At 43.1% G+C, this 19,959-nt stretch overlaps 1 protein-coding gene across 1 annotated transcript in view; it reads right to left on the bottom strand.

The window, feature by feature from the left end:
• Window positions 1–19,959, bottom strand: part of DST (dystonin) — a 485,281-nt gene that overhangs the window by 384,464 nt on the left and 80,858 nt on the right. The window contains exon 4 of the mRNA XM_024754681.1: window positions 5,444–5,651. Coding sequence (XP_024610449.1) covers window positions 5,444–5,651 — 208 coding nt within the window. The remainder of the gene's footprint in view (window positions 1–5,443; window positions 5,652–19,959) is intronic.

Raw genomic sequence — 19,959 nt, forward strand, 5'->3', positions numbered from 1 at the left:
CGCCTCTGGGGGCGGGCGGGGGTCCTGACAGCCTGGAGAAGCCTGCGCCTGCGCGCCCGCCGCCCCGCGGCCCGGGGACCAGCCGGCGGTCCCTCCCTTCCGCCCCCCAGAGCCGGCCCGCGCATCTGCCGCAGCCACAGCCCGAGTCGATTCACAGCACCCGTCTCACGTTGTCACCTCCCTCCTTCTCCCTACCATTATTCACCCCACATAGCACTGGTCTCCACTGAATGTGAGTAAAATGGGTACAATTCCCTTCGCTTTGGCATGTATCATATACTAAAGTGGTGAATTTAAGAGTCCACTGGAGAAACCGGTTGGTACCCAGACACGTAAACAGGTGTGTTTAAGAGGACTGACAGAAGTCAGCCGGCCTTGGAAGGAATCCTGGCTCCTGACTATGTGACGTGGCCAAGTTACTTATCCTGTCTTCATCAGGATAATCATATCATAAAGTTCATCATGGGCTTCCCTGGTGGCACAGTGGTTGAGAGTCCGCCTGCCAATGCAGGGGACACGGCTTCGTGCCCCGGTCCGGGAAGATCCCACATGCCGCGGAGCGGCTAGGCCCGTGAGCCATGGCCGCTGGGCCTGCGCATCCGGAGCCGGTGCTCCGCAGCGGGAGAGGCCACAAGCGTGAGAGGCCCGCGTACCGCAAAAAAAAAATAAAAATAAAAAATAAAATAAAGTTCATCATATATCATCATATCATAAAGTTGTGATATCTCAACTTTATGATAACTTTATAAGTGTTAGCTGTTGTTGTTATGATTATTAGATGAACCATCTCATTGTTGACTCTCTGATTTATGACAGCTTCACCTCTGCCCACATCTCCCCTTCCTATTTCTTCTCTCATAAGTACTGACTTTTTGTCCTTGATGATTCTTTTTTCTTTTTCAGTGATGTGAATCTGGATCATTTTCCATGAAATGTCAGATGGGAATGAGTACTCTTGGAAAACTGTATACTCTTGATAAAACTTACTTGAATTAGAATTGGAAAGCTTTACTTCTCATCAGTAATTGGCCTATTTTTGTTACTCCAAACAGAGCAAGACTACACTTCTCTTCTCTGTCCTGACCACTGATCTGAGTTTGATCCACTAAGCCTTTAGGATCACTAGAGTTTTCTTGCAACTTGTCATGTATTTATGTATACATTAGTTCATGAAGTAACAAACAGGGATCATATGGGACACCTTCTGGAAATGAAAGGGTTAGCAATTCGATCCCTAAGAGTCATCCCATATACAGACCACATATATACAAATGAAGATCTCTCAAAACTGTCTTGTCTCCCTCACAGTGAGTAAGGTCATTAAGGGCATAGTCTGATCCTTCATCAGAAATTGACACCCAGTAGCACCCAGTTTTGCGAATACAATCACTGCACACTGCAGTGATTTTAACTGTCTGTTGAAGGAACCAGTCAAAATGAACAAGCAGTATTTGGGGTTGTTGGTAAAAACAGCCTTTATCCCATGCGTTCTTGGAAAGATAATAAAGGATCAATCTGCTAATAATAATAGTGTATTCTATAGGGAAGCAGCAAAAGCAGAGCAGTTAGGAGCTTGGCCTCTGGAGTCAAGACGGCCTGAATTCAGATCCTAGCTCAACCACTTCCTATGACCTTGGGAAGAGTCTCTCCTCTCTCAGCAGATTTCTGGACTGAAAAATGGAGAAAATAATAGTACCTACTTCATAAAATTGTTGGGAAACCTAAATGAAATAACATATTAGGTGCTTATGAGAGCATCCAGCCATCAGTCAGCTATCATTTATAGAGCATTTTCCTTGTGCCAGGGAATCTGCAAAATGTTTTGCATTTACTACTTTAATCACCACAGCCATGATCTTTTGATAGAGAAAATGAAGCTGAGAAATGTTCAGTAAGTTGTCCAAGAAAACACAACTGGTTCATGATAGAGGAAGAATTAAAGTCCAAAGACCGACTCTGCCAAGGTCCTTACATTCTAACGTCAAAGAATTCACATGGGTCCAATATCCATACTTTAAAATAACACTGTCACTGGGCTTCCCTGGTGACGCAGTGGTTGAGAGTCCGCCTGCCGATGCAGGGGACACGAGTTCGTGCCCTGGTCCAGGAAGATCCCACATGCCGCGGAGCGGCTAGCTCTGTGAGCCATGGCTGCTGAGCCTGCACGTCCGGAGCCTGTGCTCCGCAACAGGAGAGGCCACAACAGTGAGAGGCCCGTGTACCGCAAAAAAAATAATAATAATAACACTGTCACTAACAAACCATGTACCTTTACAGGCACTTCGAGACTGAAAACCCCAACTTACAGTATCCTGCAAGTAAGAACAGCACATCTGTCTTACGATCTGTCTTACGATGATGTTAAAGGCATCAAAGCCCCTTTCTTTCCATGTTACCATGTCATTCTCACCTTGACCCTGAGAGATCAGAAGGGCGTATATTATAGTCTCAGATTTTAAAATGAAGATACTACAATAAATGCAAAAGCACTTTTAAAAATATAAGTATCAGACATGTGACACCATCACCAAAAAGACTTTCAGAAATGTACATCTGATTATGTCATTGCACTGCTTAAAAATCTTCAGGTGATTCCCCACCAGTTACAGCATAAATAGTCCAATCTCCTTGGAATTGCCCAAAAGCACCCTTACAGTTTCTGCTCTTCCCTACAAATCCCAGGCTTTAGCTACACAGATGACTTGCAGTTTCCATTTGAACCCACCTCCCTGTGTTCCTGTAGCTCCATCCCTCGGTAGTGGCCTTCCCTTTCACTCTAGTCCATCAAGCTAGTTAAATCTCCCCTCAAATAATACAGGTACTCACAGCCATTACAGCTAATCTCTCACCCGTGTTGTAACTGTCTCACAGCACATCCATGGTCACGTTAGACTAGAATTTCTTTCAAGGCAGAACTGTGTGCTTATCTTCATTTTATGCCAGAGGCTTAATAAATATGTATTAAATGTGAATGACTTAAGGGATTCCCCCTGACCATATGGTCTTTTTGACTCTAGACATTTTCATTCTATTTTATTTTTATGACCTTAAAAACAAATAAAAATATGAGACTTTCAATTCCTTTATTACTAAATAACGAACATGATGGATGGACATCCACACACCATTTCTGACCCTTGCCCCGTCTCCTACTAGGGATGGACTTCACCGATTGGCCGAGTTTCAGGCCAAGTGTGAAAATGCCTAATAAAATGAGAAGTTGAAATCTGAATGGTATGTTTTCCACTGCACCAAATGCCCTCAGATGCCCTGTTCCCTTATCCTCACGCTGGATGATCTGTGGCAAATTTAACACAAAATCTATCTGGATTTCACAGTTTAGCCACATGACAATGAAACAGATATTTGCAGACTGGCCCCTGAGCCTATGCTGGGGCCAGTGATGAAATGATTATGACTTGTGTGGCAACAGCCAATTTATCAATATTTATTTTAAACACAGTAAGTAGTACATGTCCATACTAGGGCTGCGTATTCTGTTTGTTGTTTTATTTTGTTTTGTTATATTTTTGAAGAATTAATATAATCTTAAAAGTATGTAACTCAGAGGTCTCCAGTGCACCAACTACCAGTAACTTCATAGTAAACCTTTTACAACGAGTAAGACATGGCCCCTGCCCTCCCAGAGCCTACAGTCTACTGACCCCAGCACCCACTTGTCCACTGCACCCAGCAGAACCCCCAGGTCCTCCATTCCTTCCCTACCGTCAGTGTACACTGACCACTACTACCACCAGCCTCTCCTGACTTCCTGTCTGTTAGTTTATATAACCTCATTCCCCCTGACAAACATATGCCCTTCCTTCTCTCATAAACCTTCCTTCACTACCAAAAGCAAAATACCCGTCTCTGCCACCTTTATCAAAACTCTCAAGACAGAAGGACCTTGTACCTTCCGTAAAAACGCAAAGGACAGGCATCCCAGGCTTTCTACTAAGCCCCAGCAATTTCTCACGCCCCCGCCTTTCACCCATCTTCCCTTTCTGCTGAGCCAAATATCTGGTACCCTGGTTCTGGCACTGTCTCCTCCACTCCCTTGGCGGTATCTTGACAGGGCAAGGAATCAGGCCTCGGTGGCCAAACACTTTTTGGTACTCGCCCAGCTCTGCACCTCTCCCAGGCCACCCCTGCCCACTCTCACTTGGCTCCCAAGCTGTCTCCATCCTCCCTCCACCCCATTCTCCCCCTCCACCCTCCTCTTCGAAGGCCTGGGTGAGACCAGCCAGCATCTCACAACAGAAGCCAGAAGAAGCTCAAAGCTGTTGCCCCAGAAACCTGGACTAGAGAATGGCTGGCTGGGCCCTGTTTGTTTTTCCCGTAATCAGAAAATCCCACTGGGGGACACTAGGGGGACTCAGCCACCATGATGGCTGGGACCTGAGCTAGTCCCCTCCAGCCCCCACCCCCACCCCCAAAGGAGTACAAGTACCAACTTTGCATGATGGTGGGAGGCAAAAGAAACTGAGTGGGAAGGGGCCTGGGGGAGAGAGTGGGGGAGGGGAGAGAGGCCCGATCCACTGCAGAAACCAACTCCAATAAACACCTGGCCTTTGGCCTTTGCAAGAGAGCTCCCGAAGACACACCCCAATCTACCCCATTACCATTTCCGAGAAAAAAAAATTGAGGAACAACCACCCCAGAAAGCACAGCTCACATACACACAAACCACACAGGCACTGCAGGCGGGGGGATAGATTTCCACAGCAGGCTCAGCTTTCAGCCAAGTAAAACAAGCCATCACTTCTGGGACCTAAAGGCAGTGCAAGGGAACCCTGGGTAACAGAAACACTGGCCCCTCCCAGGTATTAATTAATCAGGGATGCATGATGGCTAAACCCTCAAGAGCACCAGGGGCAGAAGCTGCTACAAACACATGATGCTGACAGAGATGCTACACTTAAAAAAAAAAAAAAAACACACACACACACACACACAAAACCGCATCCAGGTTGCTAAAATACCCTCCGCAATTCTGGGTACCAGAACCCAGGAATCTACCCCACCACCCCCGTTAAATGTGGTCGCTCAGAGCTCCCATGCAAACATGGAAACGAAGCTTCCAGCAAACACACCGGGAATCACTGAGTTAATACTTTCAGATTGGCACGGTGGCGACTGCACATAAATAGGAAACTTCAATGCAGATGCCTGTAAATATCCCCTTGGTTTCAAAGGTATCGATTCCTCCAACTAGAAGACAGGGCCAAACAGCTTAGTCACCAGTAGGCAGGGCCAATCGCTCTTTTGATAAATCAGGACAGAAAGTAAACATGGTCATCCTCCTTCTCCACCTTGAGCGCAGATCTCTGCCCAGCGCATCAGCTCCCAGCCAGACAGGGCCCCCGGGGACTCCATGGGTGAATTTCCGCAACTCTCCTCGCACCTCCCTCTATCCCCTGCCCCCGCCCCCACTTGCTCTTACCTGCTATCCTAAGCACTGCCCTCTCCGCAGGGTCCAGCACCGAGCCCCCGTGGATCTTTCTTTTCGATCTCTCATGTTTAGGCAAATTCCAGGGTAAGGTATCTCCAGGAGCTGGAGATGCAGAGCCAGATTTCTGGCTGAAATCATCTTCATCGGAAAAATCCGCAGAGGAAGACATCGAGCAGCGGTAGGACGCGTTCCCGGAACTCTACAGGGGATGACACAGAAAAAAAGCATCAACAGCAAAACACTCACATCGGCTCGTCCATCTCAGCAGCCCCCTCCCTGCCCCAAAACGGAGTCCGGCATCCTGCATCTTCTTCAGCGCGGACGGGGGACCCACACCAGAACCGACACCCAAGGCTCACCATCTTCCCTCGGCCACGGCTCCGACACCGGCCACACGCCCCGGGCAGCTCCGGTTCATGGAAGATTTGCACCCAAGTGTGTGGCCTGCGGTCCTGCCACCAGCTCACAAATGACTGGCCCAACAATGAAGCCAGAATCCACAGCCTTCCTGTTACAAACCTATAGTATTTGGCTCCCCCACCAGGCCAGGACCGATATTTTCCATTACTAGCCTGCTGCTTAATTCATTAACGCAACTCACTCCAAGTTGCAAAAACAAAGCACAAATGCAGGATGCTGAGTCCCAATTCCTTTCCGTTTCCAGTCGGAGTCTCCCCTCTAACCAGTTTTGAGCCCCTCGTCCCCTTTAGTTAATTTTCTTCCTGAGCTTGAAGCTGGCTCCCAGAAGAGAGCAAGGAGGGAGGAAGGGCTGATTCTGAGAAGAGCCTTTTCTGAAGACCGGGAGGACACAAAAGACTGTTTTCAGAAGCCAAAGGCAGGGCCAATAAACAAACATCTGAACTCAGCTTAGAGTTCTTGAGATCATTTAAACTACTAGCAAAGTAACAGCTGCCAGTGACGGAAATGAGAATGATGCAGCAGCTCCCCTCCGCCCCTGGTCATCACACAGTGAAATGAGAAACGTGAGGCTTTGACCCACATGCTTGGCCTGACCTCAGTCTCCCTTCCAGGAACAGGAGCCGGTCTGCAGGGCGTATCTCGCATTAAAGGGTCTGTCTTCCCCACAGGGAAAAGGCACCAGACGTTATCCCTTCCTCCTTGGTTGAGTTAAGTTTGTGATGATTCAGGGAGCCACCAGCTTACCATGGAAACGAGGATGCTGACTATCTGTGCTGTGAACAGAGTTCTAAACAAGATAAAGCATCCAAGGGAAATCTTCACTTCCCCATTTAGAACTTTGCTGAGGCTCAAGATGCAAAACTGGTGTAACTCGAATTCCTGAAATGGAACTTGCAGCCTCAGACTCCTACGAAGCCGGTGGCAGGCAGGAATCAGTGGCATGGTCCCATCAGAGTAGAAACCCTGGGCTGCTCACAAAAGCAGTGGTGACACAGCAAAAACAGGCTCTGTGACAACATCCCAAGGCGTGTGGAATAAACCAGAAGTGAATCAGGATCTCGCCTCCATCTATTCAGGCATGACAGTCCTTATTCACTTCTACTGGCCAACACCATCATTTTTTTTTTGTCTTTTTTTTTTTTGGAGTAAAATTGCTCTACAATGTTGTGTTAGTTTCCGCTGTACAATGAAATGAATCAGCTATATATATACCTATATCCCCTCCCTCTTGGACCTCCCTCCCACCCCTCCATCCCACCCATCTAGGTCATCACAGAGTACCAAGCTGAGCTCCCTGTGCTATACAGCAGGTTCCCACTAGCTATCTATTTTACACATGGTAGTGTATTTATGCCAAACCTAATCTCCCAATTCACCCCACCCTTCCCTTCCACCCCATGTCCACATGTCCATTCTCTACGTCTATGTCTCTATTCCTGCCCTACAAATAGGTTCATCTGTACCATTTTTCTACATTCCACATATATGTCTTAATATACGATATTTGTTTTTCTCTTTCTGGCTTACTTCACTCTGTACGGCAGACTCTAGGTCCATCCACATCTCTACAAATGATCCAATTCCGTTCCTTTTTATGGCTGAGTAATATCCCATTGTATATATGTACCACACCTTCTTTATCCATTCATCTATCGTTGGACATTTAGGTTGTTTCCATGTCCTGGCTATTGTAAATAGTGCTGCAATGAACACTGGGGGACACGTGTCCTTTTGAATTATGGTTTTCTTAGGGTATATGCCCAGTAGTGGGATTGCTGGTCATATGGTAGTTCTATTTTTAGTTTTTTAAGGAACCCAACACCATCATTTTAAAAGTACACATACTATTTCCTGTAAAGTATCTAAGATTTACCTTTAGCTTTATTCTTTTCCCAAAAAAGCAATCTTCCATTTTACTTTACATGAAATGTCATCACCTTGGTTAATTATTAACTTATTTAGATTTTGTGTGTTTTCCTAGTGGCAATCATGTACTATGCAAATAAATAAATAAAATTGATTTTCTGTATTCGCTGGAGTCCACAGAGAGTTGTGAGGAGCATTAAGTCAGTCACAGGATGCTATCAACCTACTTTATTTTCCATGCTTTTCTGGAAATTCATCTTGAGCTCTCTGAGGCTGTGTTGCTGGCTGGATTGGTGAAAAAGGATGACATTCTTAAAGACTTTTTCAAAAGGGTATTGGGTTTCCTTGGTTGCCTTCTGTCTTCCTTAAAATGGCTTCCTACCTGTCCTTATGAAAGGTCATCTTTTATCTGTGAGCTTGTATTTCTTGTTGTTTCCTATACTCTTTCAGTGAGGATAGTAATTTGATTGTTTATCTTTACAGACAGACTTGGGGAATAACTGTTAAAGGACTGCCCCCATACAAAAATCCCTGGTTCCTGATTTTTGTAGACAGAGTAAATTTTTTTAATGGTTAGCATCTCAGCTGATGGAACAGCAAAATGTGATTTATGCCATGACATAAACACCACTCATCACACATAGCCAGATGGGAACAGTTACTACCCTGGACCCAAGGGTGTTGAATGGTGCAGCCTCTAATCTGGACGTGTCCTTGGTAAATGGATAAGAGAGAAAGGAAGACAAGAAAATCGGCAATACCTCTTTCAACAACATGGCACAGGGAAATACGGACACACGCAGACAGAGGAAAAGCACGCTGACTTATACACGACAAAGTCTCTCCCCTGACTACGTGACTCGAGCGTTTTAACCATTAAAGTATTCAATTTTTCCCCACAATAATTTTCATGAAGACTTTTTAAATATAAGGTAAACTATACAAAATCAGGCCCATTTGAACCTTGGAAAGTGAGAATCGATTTTTTAAAATCATTTATATGTTTTGTATTCTGAGAATTGTATTCTAACCTTTTAATTCACTTGAATTTTTAGACATATGCACTCTTCGGTATAGAAATTTCTTTTTTTTTTTTAGGCTTATTTGGTTGCTTTATTTAATTTGAAGTTTCTTTTTTTTCTCGGTAGTGTTTGTTTGAAGTTGGCTCTTTAGCAGCCAGTGAGGTAGAGACTAAACTGGCCACCTTTTAAGGGCTACTGAATTTAGTCTTTTAGGCTACAAGTGTGTGATTCAGTAAATGAGCTTACTTCAGTGAATGAAAGGTTGTCTGTGGTTTCTGTCTTCAAATTTGGGGAAATTATACTTGGAATCTTAATAAATTTTCATTTACTGTTATGTCGGTGGCATTCATATCAATGAATAACGTAGATTTCATAAAACAAGCATTCCAGGTGGGATGCTGTAAATTCTGTCACTAACTTGTTCTTTCCTAGTATCAGGCAAACTGGCTGATCAGATAGCCGACTTTTTTTGTTTCTTTTTTGTTGTTGTTAATTCCTTTTTTATTGAAGTATAATTGATTTACAATGTTGTGTTAGTTTGAGGATTCTTTTTCAGATTATTTTCTCTGAGAATGGATTAAAATGAAGCTGCTTTGAAGTAAATTGACCCTCTAAAACTATTCTTTATTGATTTCAAATGACTTGCCAATTCACGTCTCTACCCTTGGGAGTTAGAGGAATGAGTGTGAAAGTACAGTTCTCCTTTCTTATGGAAAAAGCAAACATATTCTCTGACCCAAAGTCCAGAGCCTAACCTTTGATGTGGGGCTTGGAAGGTAAGACAAAGGAAGTGGGCTCCTGGGACCAGCAAAACCCCGAGTTCCTCCTGTCTCTTCCTCTACTCCTGTTGCTTAAGGTTTGATTCCTATTAAAATATAAATATCTATGTCCATGATAGAAGATTGGTTAAATAAATGACAGTATACCCATACAGTGGACTACCCTGCAGCAATTAAACAAAAATGTTATTGATCTACATTTAGCAAAGTGGGAAGGGTTCATATAGAATGATTCCTTTCAAAAATATCTGTGTGCATGTGTGTGTGCGTAGATAGACAGACAGTAAGATGATTTATAGATGAATAGGTAGATCATGATAGGTAGATAGGTAACTATCTACCAATGTGTAAACAGCAGTTATTTCTGCGTGATGACTATTACTATGAATGAATTTAGTTGTATTCCTTATAATTTTTTAATCCAAAACAAATAGTACACAAAAAGATTACTAAGAAGAAGAAGATACTACGTCAAGGGTCAGAGAAAATATCAAAGGTTGTAGGAGGAAATAATTATTTAAGTCAGTGTTTTTAACTATTTGAGGCTCACAGACACCTCTAAAAAGTTGAGGAAATCTAGGGAAGCCTCTCTTCAGATCAAAGCCCATCAGCAAATACACACAAACTTTGCATGTGATTTTATGGAATTCACTGCCCCAGGTTAAGCCCCCAATTTACAACCATGAACTGTCAACCCCATTTGGCATGTGTGTTGAAAATGGAAAAAAAAAGGGAAAGAATGTGGAGTATTCAGAAGAGGAGAAAGGTAATTAGGATAGTAAAGACAAAGTTGGCCCAGGTCATCGTTTTTAACATTTGGCTTTTTATTTTTTTTTAAATAAAGGACTGTGAAATACCTCTGGCCTGATATTGGATCTCTACAAACAACAACAAAAAAAAAACACTAGGTTGTGAGAAACTAAAAACCCAAGCATTGTGTCTTATTACAACCTACTTATTAAGGCAGTTTGAACAATTGAATTAGATCACCGAAAGCTTTAAAATGACTTTCCTAATTGCCAATTCATTCACGTGGTATAAAAACAACCCAAATCTCCTAAAGCCAGGATAATTACATAATGTGACATTTTTAGAAGGGGAACTAAACAATAACTCCTCTAACTGAAACCCCGGTGGGGGATCTGAGAAGTACAATGGAGCTGCCTACCCTGGAAGCTGCCCAGCCTCAGTACCATGAACCAGAGGAAAGTGCCAGGAAGTTGCCTCTGCCCCAAGCTGCAAGAAACAAGTGCAGAGATAAGGTCTTGGGAGGCTTCCAGATAAGGCTCCCAGAATCCCAGAGGCTGGAACGTGGTATTTCACAAACCCGCATACCTGAGATTTATACACATTGCTGTAAGCATAGCTCCAAAAATCTAACCAAAAAGTAAAAATAAAAAGCCTATGAAGAATCAATTAGACAAATCCAGATTGGGGGGCATTCTACAAGATAATTATCCTGGTCTCTTCCAAAAAGGAAAAAGGTCAATGTCACAAAACATACACACCCCCAAAGCAGGGACTCTTCTAAATTTAAAAAGAAAACAAAAGCATAACAACAAAGTTATGAACCTTGATGGGAGCCTGTATTTCTTTTTAAGCTGAAAAGACATGTTAGGGACCATTGGGAGAATCTGAACCTGGATCATGGATTGTTTATCAGCTGATATTGGGAAATTACTGTTAATTTTCTAAGGTGTGCTAATGGTATTTCAGTTATGTAGGAACACATCCTTATTCATGCTGTCTGCACTTGTTCTCAGTTGTTTCAATAAAAACAGAATTGTGTTTATATTGGCATGTGGCAATAGGTTAACAGTAAGTCTTCACTGTACTACTCTCCCAACTTTCCTATAAATTTGAATATTTTCAAAACGAAGGGTTGGGGAAACAGAGAGCAAGGTGTTGCTTAGTCTAGGCCTGTTCTCACAAGATCACATCACCCGGGTCTACATCCACGGTGACAGCACCCAGCTAAGTAATTTCCCATAGCATCTCCTCATAGAAACTTGGAGGAATCAAGGGACCGACTTCAAGGGGACCCCAGAGCAAGGTGATCTGCCTGCTTCTGTCCGGATCACAGTTTTAGATGGAAGAATATTAAAAAAGCACCTCTGTGTTATCCACTTACTACACAATCCAGTGAACACAAAGTTAGTATAATATCACATAATTTTTTACATTTTATATAAACCCAAAGAAACCACCAAAATTCAAAGTGAAGATCTAATTTTGTTTAAAATTCCGTTGATTCGCTAAGTACAAATACTAACTTCTTACGTATTGCATAAAAATATGCAATCTGGCCCAAGACTATTATTCTATACTAGTTTTTTATTTGGAAATAAGTCCAAAAGCAAGAGCACATTATCTGATTTTAGAAATCCCAAGGAAAACCATCTCTACCACAAAGATATAGGTGTAGAAGAAAAGAGTTAAGGAAAATGTAAGAAAATGTGTTTAACCCCTTGAAGACAAAATGACCTAAGGAAAACTTTGGGGGCTGCGTGCTTGTTTTAGTTTTAAATTTTTTTCAAAACTAGTTGAACAATTCAGGTACTTGCTCATCAAATAAATAACTCCTAATCAGCCTCTTAACTGGAAGCCACCTTGAAATAGTAAAGGGGGGACCCTGGTTTGGCCGGGCCTAGGCTGGCCTTCACTCTCTCCTTTTAGGGGAGATTTGCAGGAGCCATACCCCAAAGAGGAAGGGGAGCCTGGTGAAGCTACAGAAGACGGTGGAGGTAGTGGTCAAAGGGAGGGGAAGCTGGAAGGTTCTTGCATCTGAATCAGGGAGGAGTTTGGGGGGAGAGAGTGAATGAAAACCAAGGTTTCCTTCTGGACAGAGAAGCCCAGTTCATCAGCCTCTGAATGAAGAGCGCTGGGATTCAGGACACAAACTCTCTCTCTCTTACACTCTCTAGGGTGTAAGACTGTGCATTGATTAGAGTGTTCCTTGGTGTTAGGTTTCCGGGGCATCCGGGCTCACTGATGGGATCCAGGCAGGAGGAAGTGCTCCTCATCACTCTCCGGCAGCTGTGTGGGACGCTCTACAAGGTAAGCACCAAAGACTCATTTCCCGAGGAGCCTGGCCTTGGATTCTAGGCTGTCTTGGCTCAGCTCTAAGGCATTCTGCAAGACTTCCTTCCTTTCAGTTTAACCAGCAAGTTCTAACTCCCCGCATCACTTACTGAGTGACTGCAGTCAAGGGGCTGTACTGGGTATTTTCACTATCTTATTTGATACTCACCATAACCCGATAAGGAAACCTCCCCTAAAGGGAGGTTAAGTCACTTGTCCACAGCCATTCTGTCAGTCCGAGGTGGAGCCTGGATTTCCATCTGGGTCCTTTGGACCCCCAAGTGCCCTAGAATGTGGTCCCAGGCCCTCAGAGGAATACACAACATGCTCACAGCCCTCAACGATCTTACCATGGATGTGGAGAGCCCAAAAGGGTTAGACTTGCTCTGTGTTTAATTCAGTTCAAAGCATGGAAATGACCAGGAGATAGGTGTCAGTTCACAATGAGGAAAAACCATCCAAAAAGATACAACTTCTCAGAAGAGGAAAGGACAGCTGTGGGGGGCAGGGAGCTCCCTCCTACCCAAGGGACCAAAGCCTTCACTGAGGAGAACGTCACACTGACTCCCTGTTCTTTCAACACCAAGATTCTCTGGTCCTGGGTGCTCTCACACTTCCACAAATCCTCTCTCCAAACAGGACAAATAAAACAAAGACCATGTTAAGTATCAAAACATGAAACTGTATGAAAATTGTAAAAATATTTCAAAAATTTTTTGCAAGTCCACCTTAATGAAATCATATTAAAATTATATAAATAGAGACATCAAGAACTAGTTTGAGGAGTCTAAAATATGACACAGATATCTATGAAGCAGAAACAGACTCACAAACAGAGAACAGACTTGTGGTTGCCAAGAGGAAGGGGGATAGGGGAGGGATGGAATGGGAGTTTGGGATCAGCAGATGCAAACCATTATATATAGAATGGATAAACAACAAAGTCTTATTGTATAGCACACAGAACTAATATATTCAATATCCTGTGATAAATCATAATGGAAAAGAATATGAAAAAGAAAATAATAGTTTGCATTTGAGCACCTGCAAATTGCATAAAAATATGCAATCTGGCCCAAGACTATTATTCTATACTAGTTTTTTATTTGGAAATAAGTCCAAAAGCAAGAGCACATTATCTGATTTTAGAAATCCCAAGGAAAACCATCTCTACCACAAAGATACAGGTATAGAAGAAGAGTTAAGGAAAATGTAAGAAAATGTGTTTAACCCCTTGAAGACAAAATGACCTAAGGAAAACTCCTGAGGAAGGACATTTTAAATAATATGCCTAAAAGAAAAGCAAAACATAACTCTGAAAATCATCCCACAACACAGAAACACATTAAGAAGACCAACAAACACTGAAAACATCTCTTTACCTAGAGAATACTTAATGTTATATTTCAAACATGTTTATTTACATCAATCAATTAAAAATATATCTTAAGCACCCATAAGCTTCTGCCTTGGAGGAGTTTAACATCCAATTGGGAGAGTAAAGGTGATAAGAGAGCCAACTTATAACTGAATATTTTCATTTTATCTTCACGTATTAGGCTGAAAAAATAAGTCTTCCAGCTGAGTAACATAAACACATACATAAAAATATGGTTTATAGCCTAAAGTCAATTAGGAGAGAGGGGCTGATTCAGGAACAGTCTGGAGCATCTCTGGTCCCTTTGGAAGCCAGGATGGAGATGCAGGTGTTCCCTGCCACCTGCCTGCCTCCAACAGTATCATCCAAAACTGGCAATGCTGAGAGATGTGTTGTATTGGCCTACCATTTTATTTTATTTTACCTTATTTTATATTTACTGGCTACACAGCACAGCATGCGGGATCTTAGTTCCCCAACCAGGGCTTGAACCTGTGCCCCCTGCAGTGGAAATGTGAGGTCTTAACCACTGGACCGCCAGGGAAGTCCCTTATTTTAATTTTTAGAATTTATTTTATTGAAGTATAGTTGATTTACAAAGTTGTGTTAACTTCTGCTGTACAGCACACTGACTCAGTTATACATACATATGCATTCTTTTTCATATTATTTTCCATTTTGGTTTATCACAGGATATTGAATATAGTTCCCTGTGCTCTACAGTAGGACCTTGTTGTTTATTCATTCCATATATAATAGTCTGAATCTGCTAATCCCAAACTCCCAATCCTTGGCAATCACAAGTCTGTTCTCTATGTCTGTGAGTCTCTTTCATAAATAAGTTCATTTGTGTCATATCTTGGATTCCACATTTAAGTGATATCATATGGTATTGTCTTTCTCTTTCTGACTTCCTTCACTTAGTATGATAATCTCTAGTTGCATCCACGTTGCTGCAAATGGCATTATCTCATTCCTTTTTATGACTAATATTCCATTGTATATATGTCCCACAGCTTCTTTATCCATTCATCTGTCCACGGACATTTAGGTTGTTTCCATGTCTTTGGCCTGCCCACTTTTAAAAACTAACTATTGGCAAAATTTAAAAATTGGGAATTTTACATGAAAATACAGATCCTAGAGGTAGTTTCCCCTTTTTAGAAGGAATGCATGCTTTCCAGGCTGATACAGAGCTTACCAGCTTCTTTATCCATTTATGACACCTGCCCCTGCAGGCAGCTGACTTTGGGCCCCTGCCATAAATTAAGGCAGGGGTGACATTGCTGCACTCAGAGATTACAAAATGACGGGGCTGGGGGGTGGAATGTGGGTATAATGGTAATCAATAAAAAGGGGCCGGCAGTTTACAAATAAAGGAGAAGAGAACTGAAGAGGAGGCTACAAAACAAAACCAAAAGAAGAAGGCTACCAAAGATCTCAGTTAAATTAGTGTCAAACAGAAATGGGTGATGCCATTCCTACTGACGCCCCTGTGCTGATCTCATTCTGCTCCATCCCCAGTAACCCTGGAAACAGGACCCACTGTATGACTCTGGAAGTGCTGGCCCATGAGCTCTGTGAATCTAGCTGGACCACCCCGCCCCCAACTACTGCTGAGCCCTCTGGTTTTGTTCCTGCCCCTCCCCATGCACAAGCCTGCTCCCCACATGTTCCTCCCACCCTGATCTAGGTCAGAGGGAGGCTTGGATGCCAAGCTCTTCAGACAGCCAGGACACGGCTCTGACTTCCACTGGTAAGAAGACGTGGGCTATGATCACGCCCGGAACCCTAAGGTGTTAGCACAGGATGTTTGCAGAGACCAAACCTCAACTACCATCCACACTGTTAGCCATAAAGTTAAAGATATGTGCATGACCTGCCAAGTATTGAATGTCGGGGAAAAGCTTTACAACCTTGGGAAACTGCTTGGCCTTTCTGGGCTTTGCTTTGCTCATCCGAGAAATAGGAGATGCAACAGTACATAAGACACAGGGCTGTGGGGGTGGCAGAATAAGCAATATTTGAAAAGCGCCCAACACATAGAGACCATTCAGCAAACCTGAGCATCACGTGATGTTACCTATTCACATCCTTACCCTAACATACCTTATCCACAATGGGTAGTATTAAGGTAACTAATAAGAAGATGGTGGGGAGTGGGGAGAAGGCTGTGTGATCCAGGAGCAGAGCACTAAGTCCAGTTAAGCCTATACGACTGTCACTCCAGGAAACTGGAAACAACAAACAGACACGGAGACTGGAAGTGACTCAAACTAGGTCACATTAACAGCCGCTCTCAGGAGGCAGACCCATGTCGTCCCCACATCTGTCCTTCCCAACCTTGGTTACTGAGCCTTCAGCCCTTTGGGATGCCCTTGTATCTTTCCAATGCATTCCTCTTTTTTTTCTTTTTTTTAGGCCACGCCACACAACTTTTGGGATCTTAGTTCCCTGACCAGGGATTGAACCCGGGCCCTCAGCAATGAAAGTGTGGAGTCCTAACCACTGGGCAGCCAGGGAATTCCCTTTTTTTTTTTTTCTTTTAAATTCAATTTTTTTTCTTTTAAATTCATTGTCTCCATTGTTGGAGACAACAACAAAAACTTAGACAAACACAATCTATAAAAAAAGCAATTCTATTCAATTCTTCCCTGTTGAAACATAAGCAAGGCTATGTCTTTACACCTTCATGTTCATTACATGTCTTCATTAATGAGACTCCGGGTAACAGCTTATACACAGCCATTCTCTCACTTCAGTTACTACTGCAATGAAGTGGAAGAATTACTTTTTCATGAAAAAAAAAAGCTTTTATTATTGAACCGAAGCCAAGTCCATGAAACTTTAAGTACCTGGCTTCCACCACCTGAGGAAGACAGGGCTGGCTCCATGGCTCCATGTGCTTTCAGTGAAAATAACCCTGTGCCATGAGCTACACCTAAGTGGGACCAGGGAGCAGGGCCTGACACAAGGAGAGCCACTGCCGCAGAGCTGGCTGAATGGGAAACTCTGCCCAACCAGGATGCTTCAACCTGGAGGGTGGCAACCGAGTCCAATCACAGTGCTACATGCATTCCAAATGCCCTTCACTGATATTTGAGTTTTCCCAAAGATCCCAACCCCAGAACACTTCAGATCCAGGCAGAACAACCATGTAGTCCAAAGACCCTACATCTACAATAAGGGCTGCCCAGGTGTCCTCTGGTCTTTGTAACAGATCTCTCTATCTGAAGGTAATCTGAAAATCTTCCTCACTTTTAGGGAACTCTAGGTGTCCAGGCAGGAAGCAGAAACAGCCTGCATGCATACCTGGCTTTTACTTTCCACAAACCTAAACGTGTTGAGGCTAAGGTTACAGAAAAAGGCAGATAGCAGCGCTATTCACAATAGCCAAGACATGGAAACAACCTAAATACCCATCGACATAAGAACGGATAAAGAAGATGTGGTATATATACACAATGGAATATTACTCAGTTATAAAAAAGAATGAAATAATGACATTTGCAGCAACATGGATGGAACTAGGGATTATTATACTAAGTGAAGTCAGAAAGAGAAAGACAAATACCACATGATATCACTTATATGTGGAATCTAAAATATGACACAAATGAACTTACCTATGAAACAGAAACAGACTCACAGACATAGAGAACAGACTTGTGGTTGCCAAGGGGGAGGCGGTGGGAGAGGGGTGGACTGGGAGTTTGGGGTTAGTAGATGCAAACTATTACATACAGAACAGATAAACAACAAGGTCCTAATGTATAGCACAGGGAACTATATTCAGTATCCTGTCATAAACCATAATGGAAAAGAATATGAAAAAGAATATACATATGTATAACTGAGTTATTTTGCTGTACACCAGAAATTAACACAACATTGTAAATCAACTATATTTCAATTAAAAAAAATAATGCCTAAGGCAAAAAAAAAAAAAGTTCTCCTTAGTAATAAAGTTCTTACTTCCTAAAAAAGAAAAAGGCAGAGTGCTCTGGAGCAGAAGATTTTCCCAGCCTAAAAACTGTGCCCTTAGGCTAGAGGGAGCATCTGTGGATCCTGGAGACGGGAGCTTCCTGAATCCCAGAAGACGCCCCAGAGACGGGTGGTGCCTGGTGTGTCCAGGGGACAGACTACTGGTCAACCTTCCAAAAGAATGCTGTCCTGAGAGTGACCTGGAGTGGCCTCCTGGGCCCGGGGAGCAGCTACGGGGGGCGGGGGCGGGGGGGCACCCTAACCTGGAGACACACATGTTCCCTCCTATCCACTGCAACTCTGGCATCTTTCTAAGACCCCAGAACCTTAACACAACACCAAGGTGGAGGTGGAAGAAGTGAGGACCACCAGGTGCAGCTAGAGGGGAGACTGAGAGTCAGAAACTAAGCTGAGATGAGAAAAAAAGGGGTCTATCTTGTAGACTAAGCTTCAAACTCACTCTGTGGACACTGCCTGTTTCCGGACGTCAGAACCCCAGTCTCAGGAGTGGACCCCACAACTGTCTGCCAAATGGAGCCACTGGCTCAGCAGCCTGGCCTCAGCAGCAGGTCCCAAGGGAGGAGAGACTCAGGAGGAAGCCCTGCCAAGGAGGGCTAGAAATACCTTGAGGGTCTGTCTGTCTGTCTGTCTCTCCCTCACACACACACACAGTCCACCAACAAAATCACCTCCTGCTCGATCTCCTCCTTTCCAGCACCAGTTTTCATTTTAAGGCTGTTTGAATGACTCTAGAACCAGAGAAGAAGGGAACTTACCTGCTTGCTGTTGCCACCTTATTCCAAAACGATGTTAAGGTAACTAATAAGGAGACAGTGGGAAGAGGGGAGAAAGTGGTTGAGACCCACGAGTTCTCCAGCCAGTACCCCAGAACCAGACATGGGGAAAGCATGGGGTGCTTAGGAAGATCCAGTAAAAGTGGCCACAGGTGAGGCTGGGGAAGCAGGTGGCAGATGAGGGCCTTATGTCCAGCAAATGATGACACCTGAGCTAAACCACTGTTCTAGGGGATGGAGAGGAGAGGATGGTTTGAGAAGTATTTAGAACTGAAAGTGAGAGGATGGAAAAAGATATTCAATGCAAATGGAAATCAAAAGAAAGCTGGAGTAGCAATTCTCATATCAGACAAAACAGACTTTAAAATAAAGAATGTTACAAGAGACAAAGAAGACACTCACCTAAACATAATAAAGGCCATATATGACAAAACCACAGCCAACATCATTCTCAATGGTGAAAAACTGAAACCATTTCCACTAAGATCAGGAACAAGACAAGGTTGCCCACTCTCACCACCATTAGTCAACATAGTTTTGCAAGTTTTAGCCACAGCAATCAGAGCAGAAAAAGAAATAAAAGGAATCCAAATCAGATAAGAAAAAGTAAAGCTGTCAGTGTGTGCAGATGACATGACACTATACACAGAGAATCCAAAGATGCTACCAGAAAACTACTTGAGCTAATTAAGGAATTTGTTAAAGTAGCAGGATACAAAATTAATGCACAGAAATCTCTTGTATTCCTATACACTAATGATGAAAAATCTGAAAGAGAAATTAAGGAAACTCCCATTTACCATTGCAACAAAAAGAATGAAATATCTAGGAATAAACCTACTGAAGGAGACAAAAGACCTGTATGCAGAAAACCATAAGACACTGATGAAAGAAATGAAAGATAATACAAACAGATGGAGAGATATACCATGTCCTTGGATTGGAAGAATCAACATTGTGAAAATGACTCTGCTACCCAAAGCAATCTACAGATTCAATGCAATCCCTATCAAACTACCACTGGCATTTTTCACAGAACTAGAACAAAAAATTTCACAATTTGTATGGAAACACAAAAGACCCCAAAGAGCCAAAGCAATCTTGAGAAAGAAAAACGAAGCTGGAGGAATCAGGCTCCCTGACTTCAGACTATACCACAAAGCTACAGTAATCAACACAGTAT

Source organism: Neophocaena asiaeorientalis, unplaced genomic scaffold, assembly GCF_003031525.2.
Source record: "Neophocaena asiaeorientalis asiaeorientalis breed wild unplaced genomic scaffold, Neophocaena_asiaeorientalis_V1.1 scaffold319, whole genome shotgun sequence".
Taxonomy (NCBI): Eukaryota; Metazoa; Chordata; class Mammalia; order Artiodactyla; family Phocoenidae; genus Neophocaena; species Neophocaena asiaeorientalis.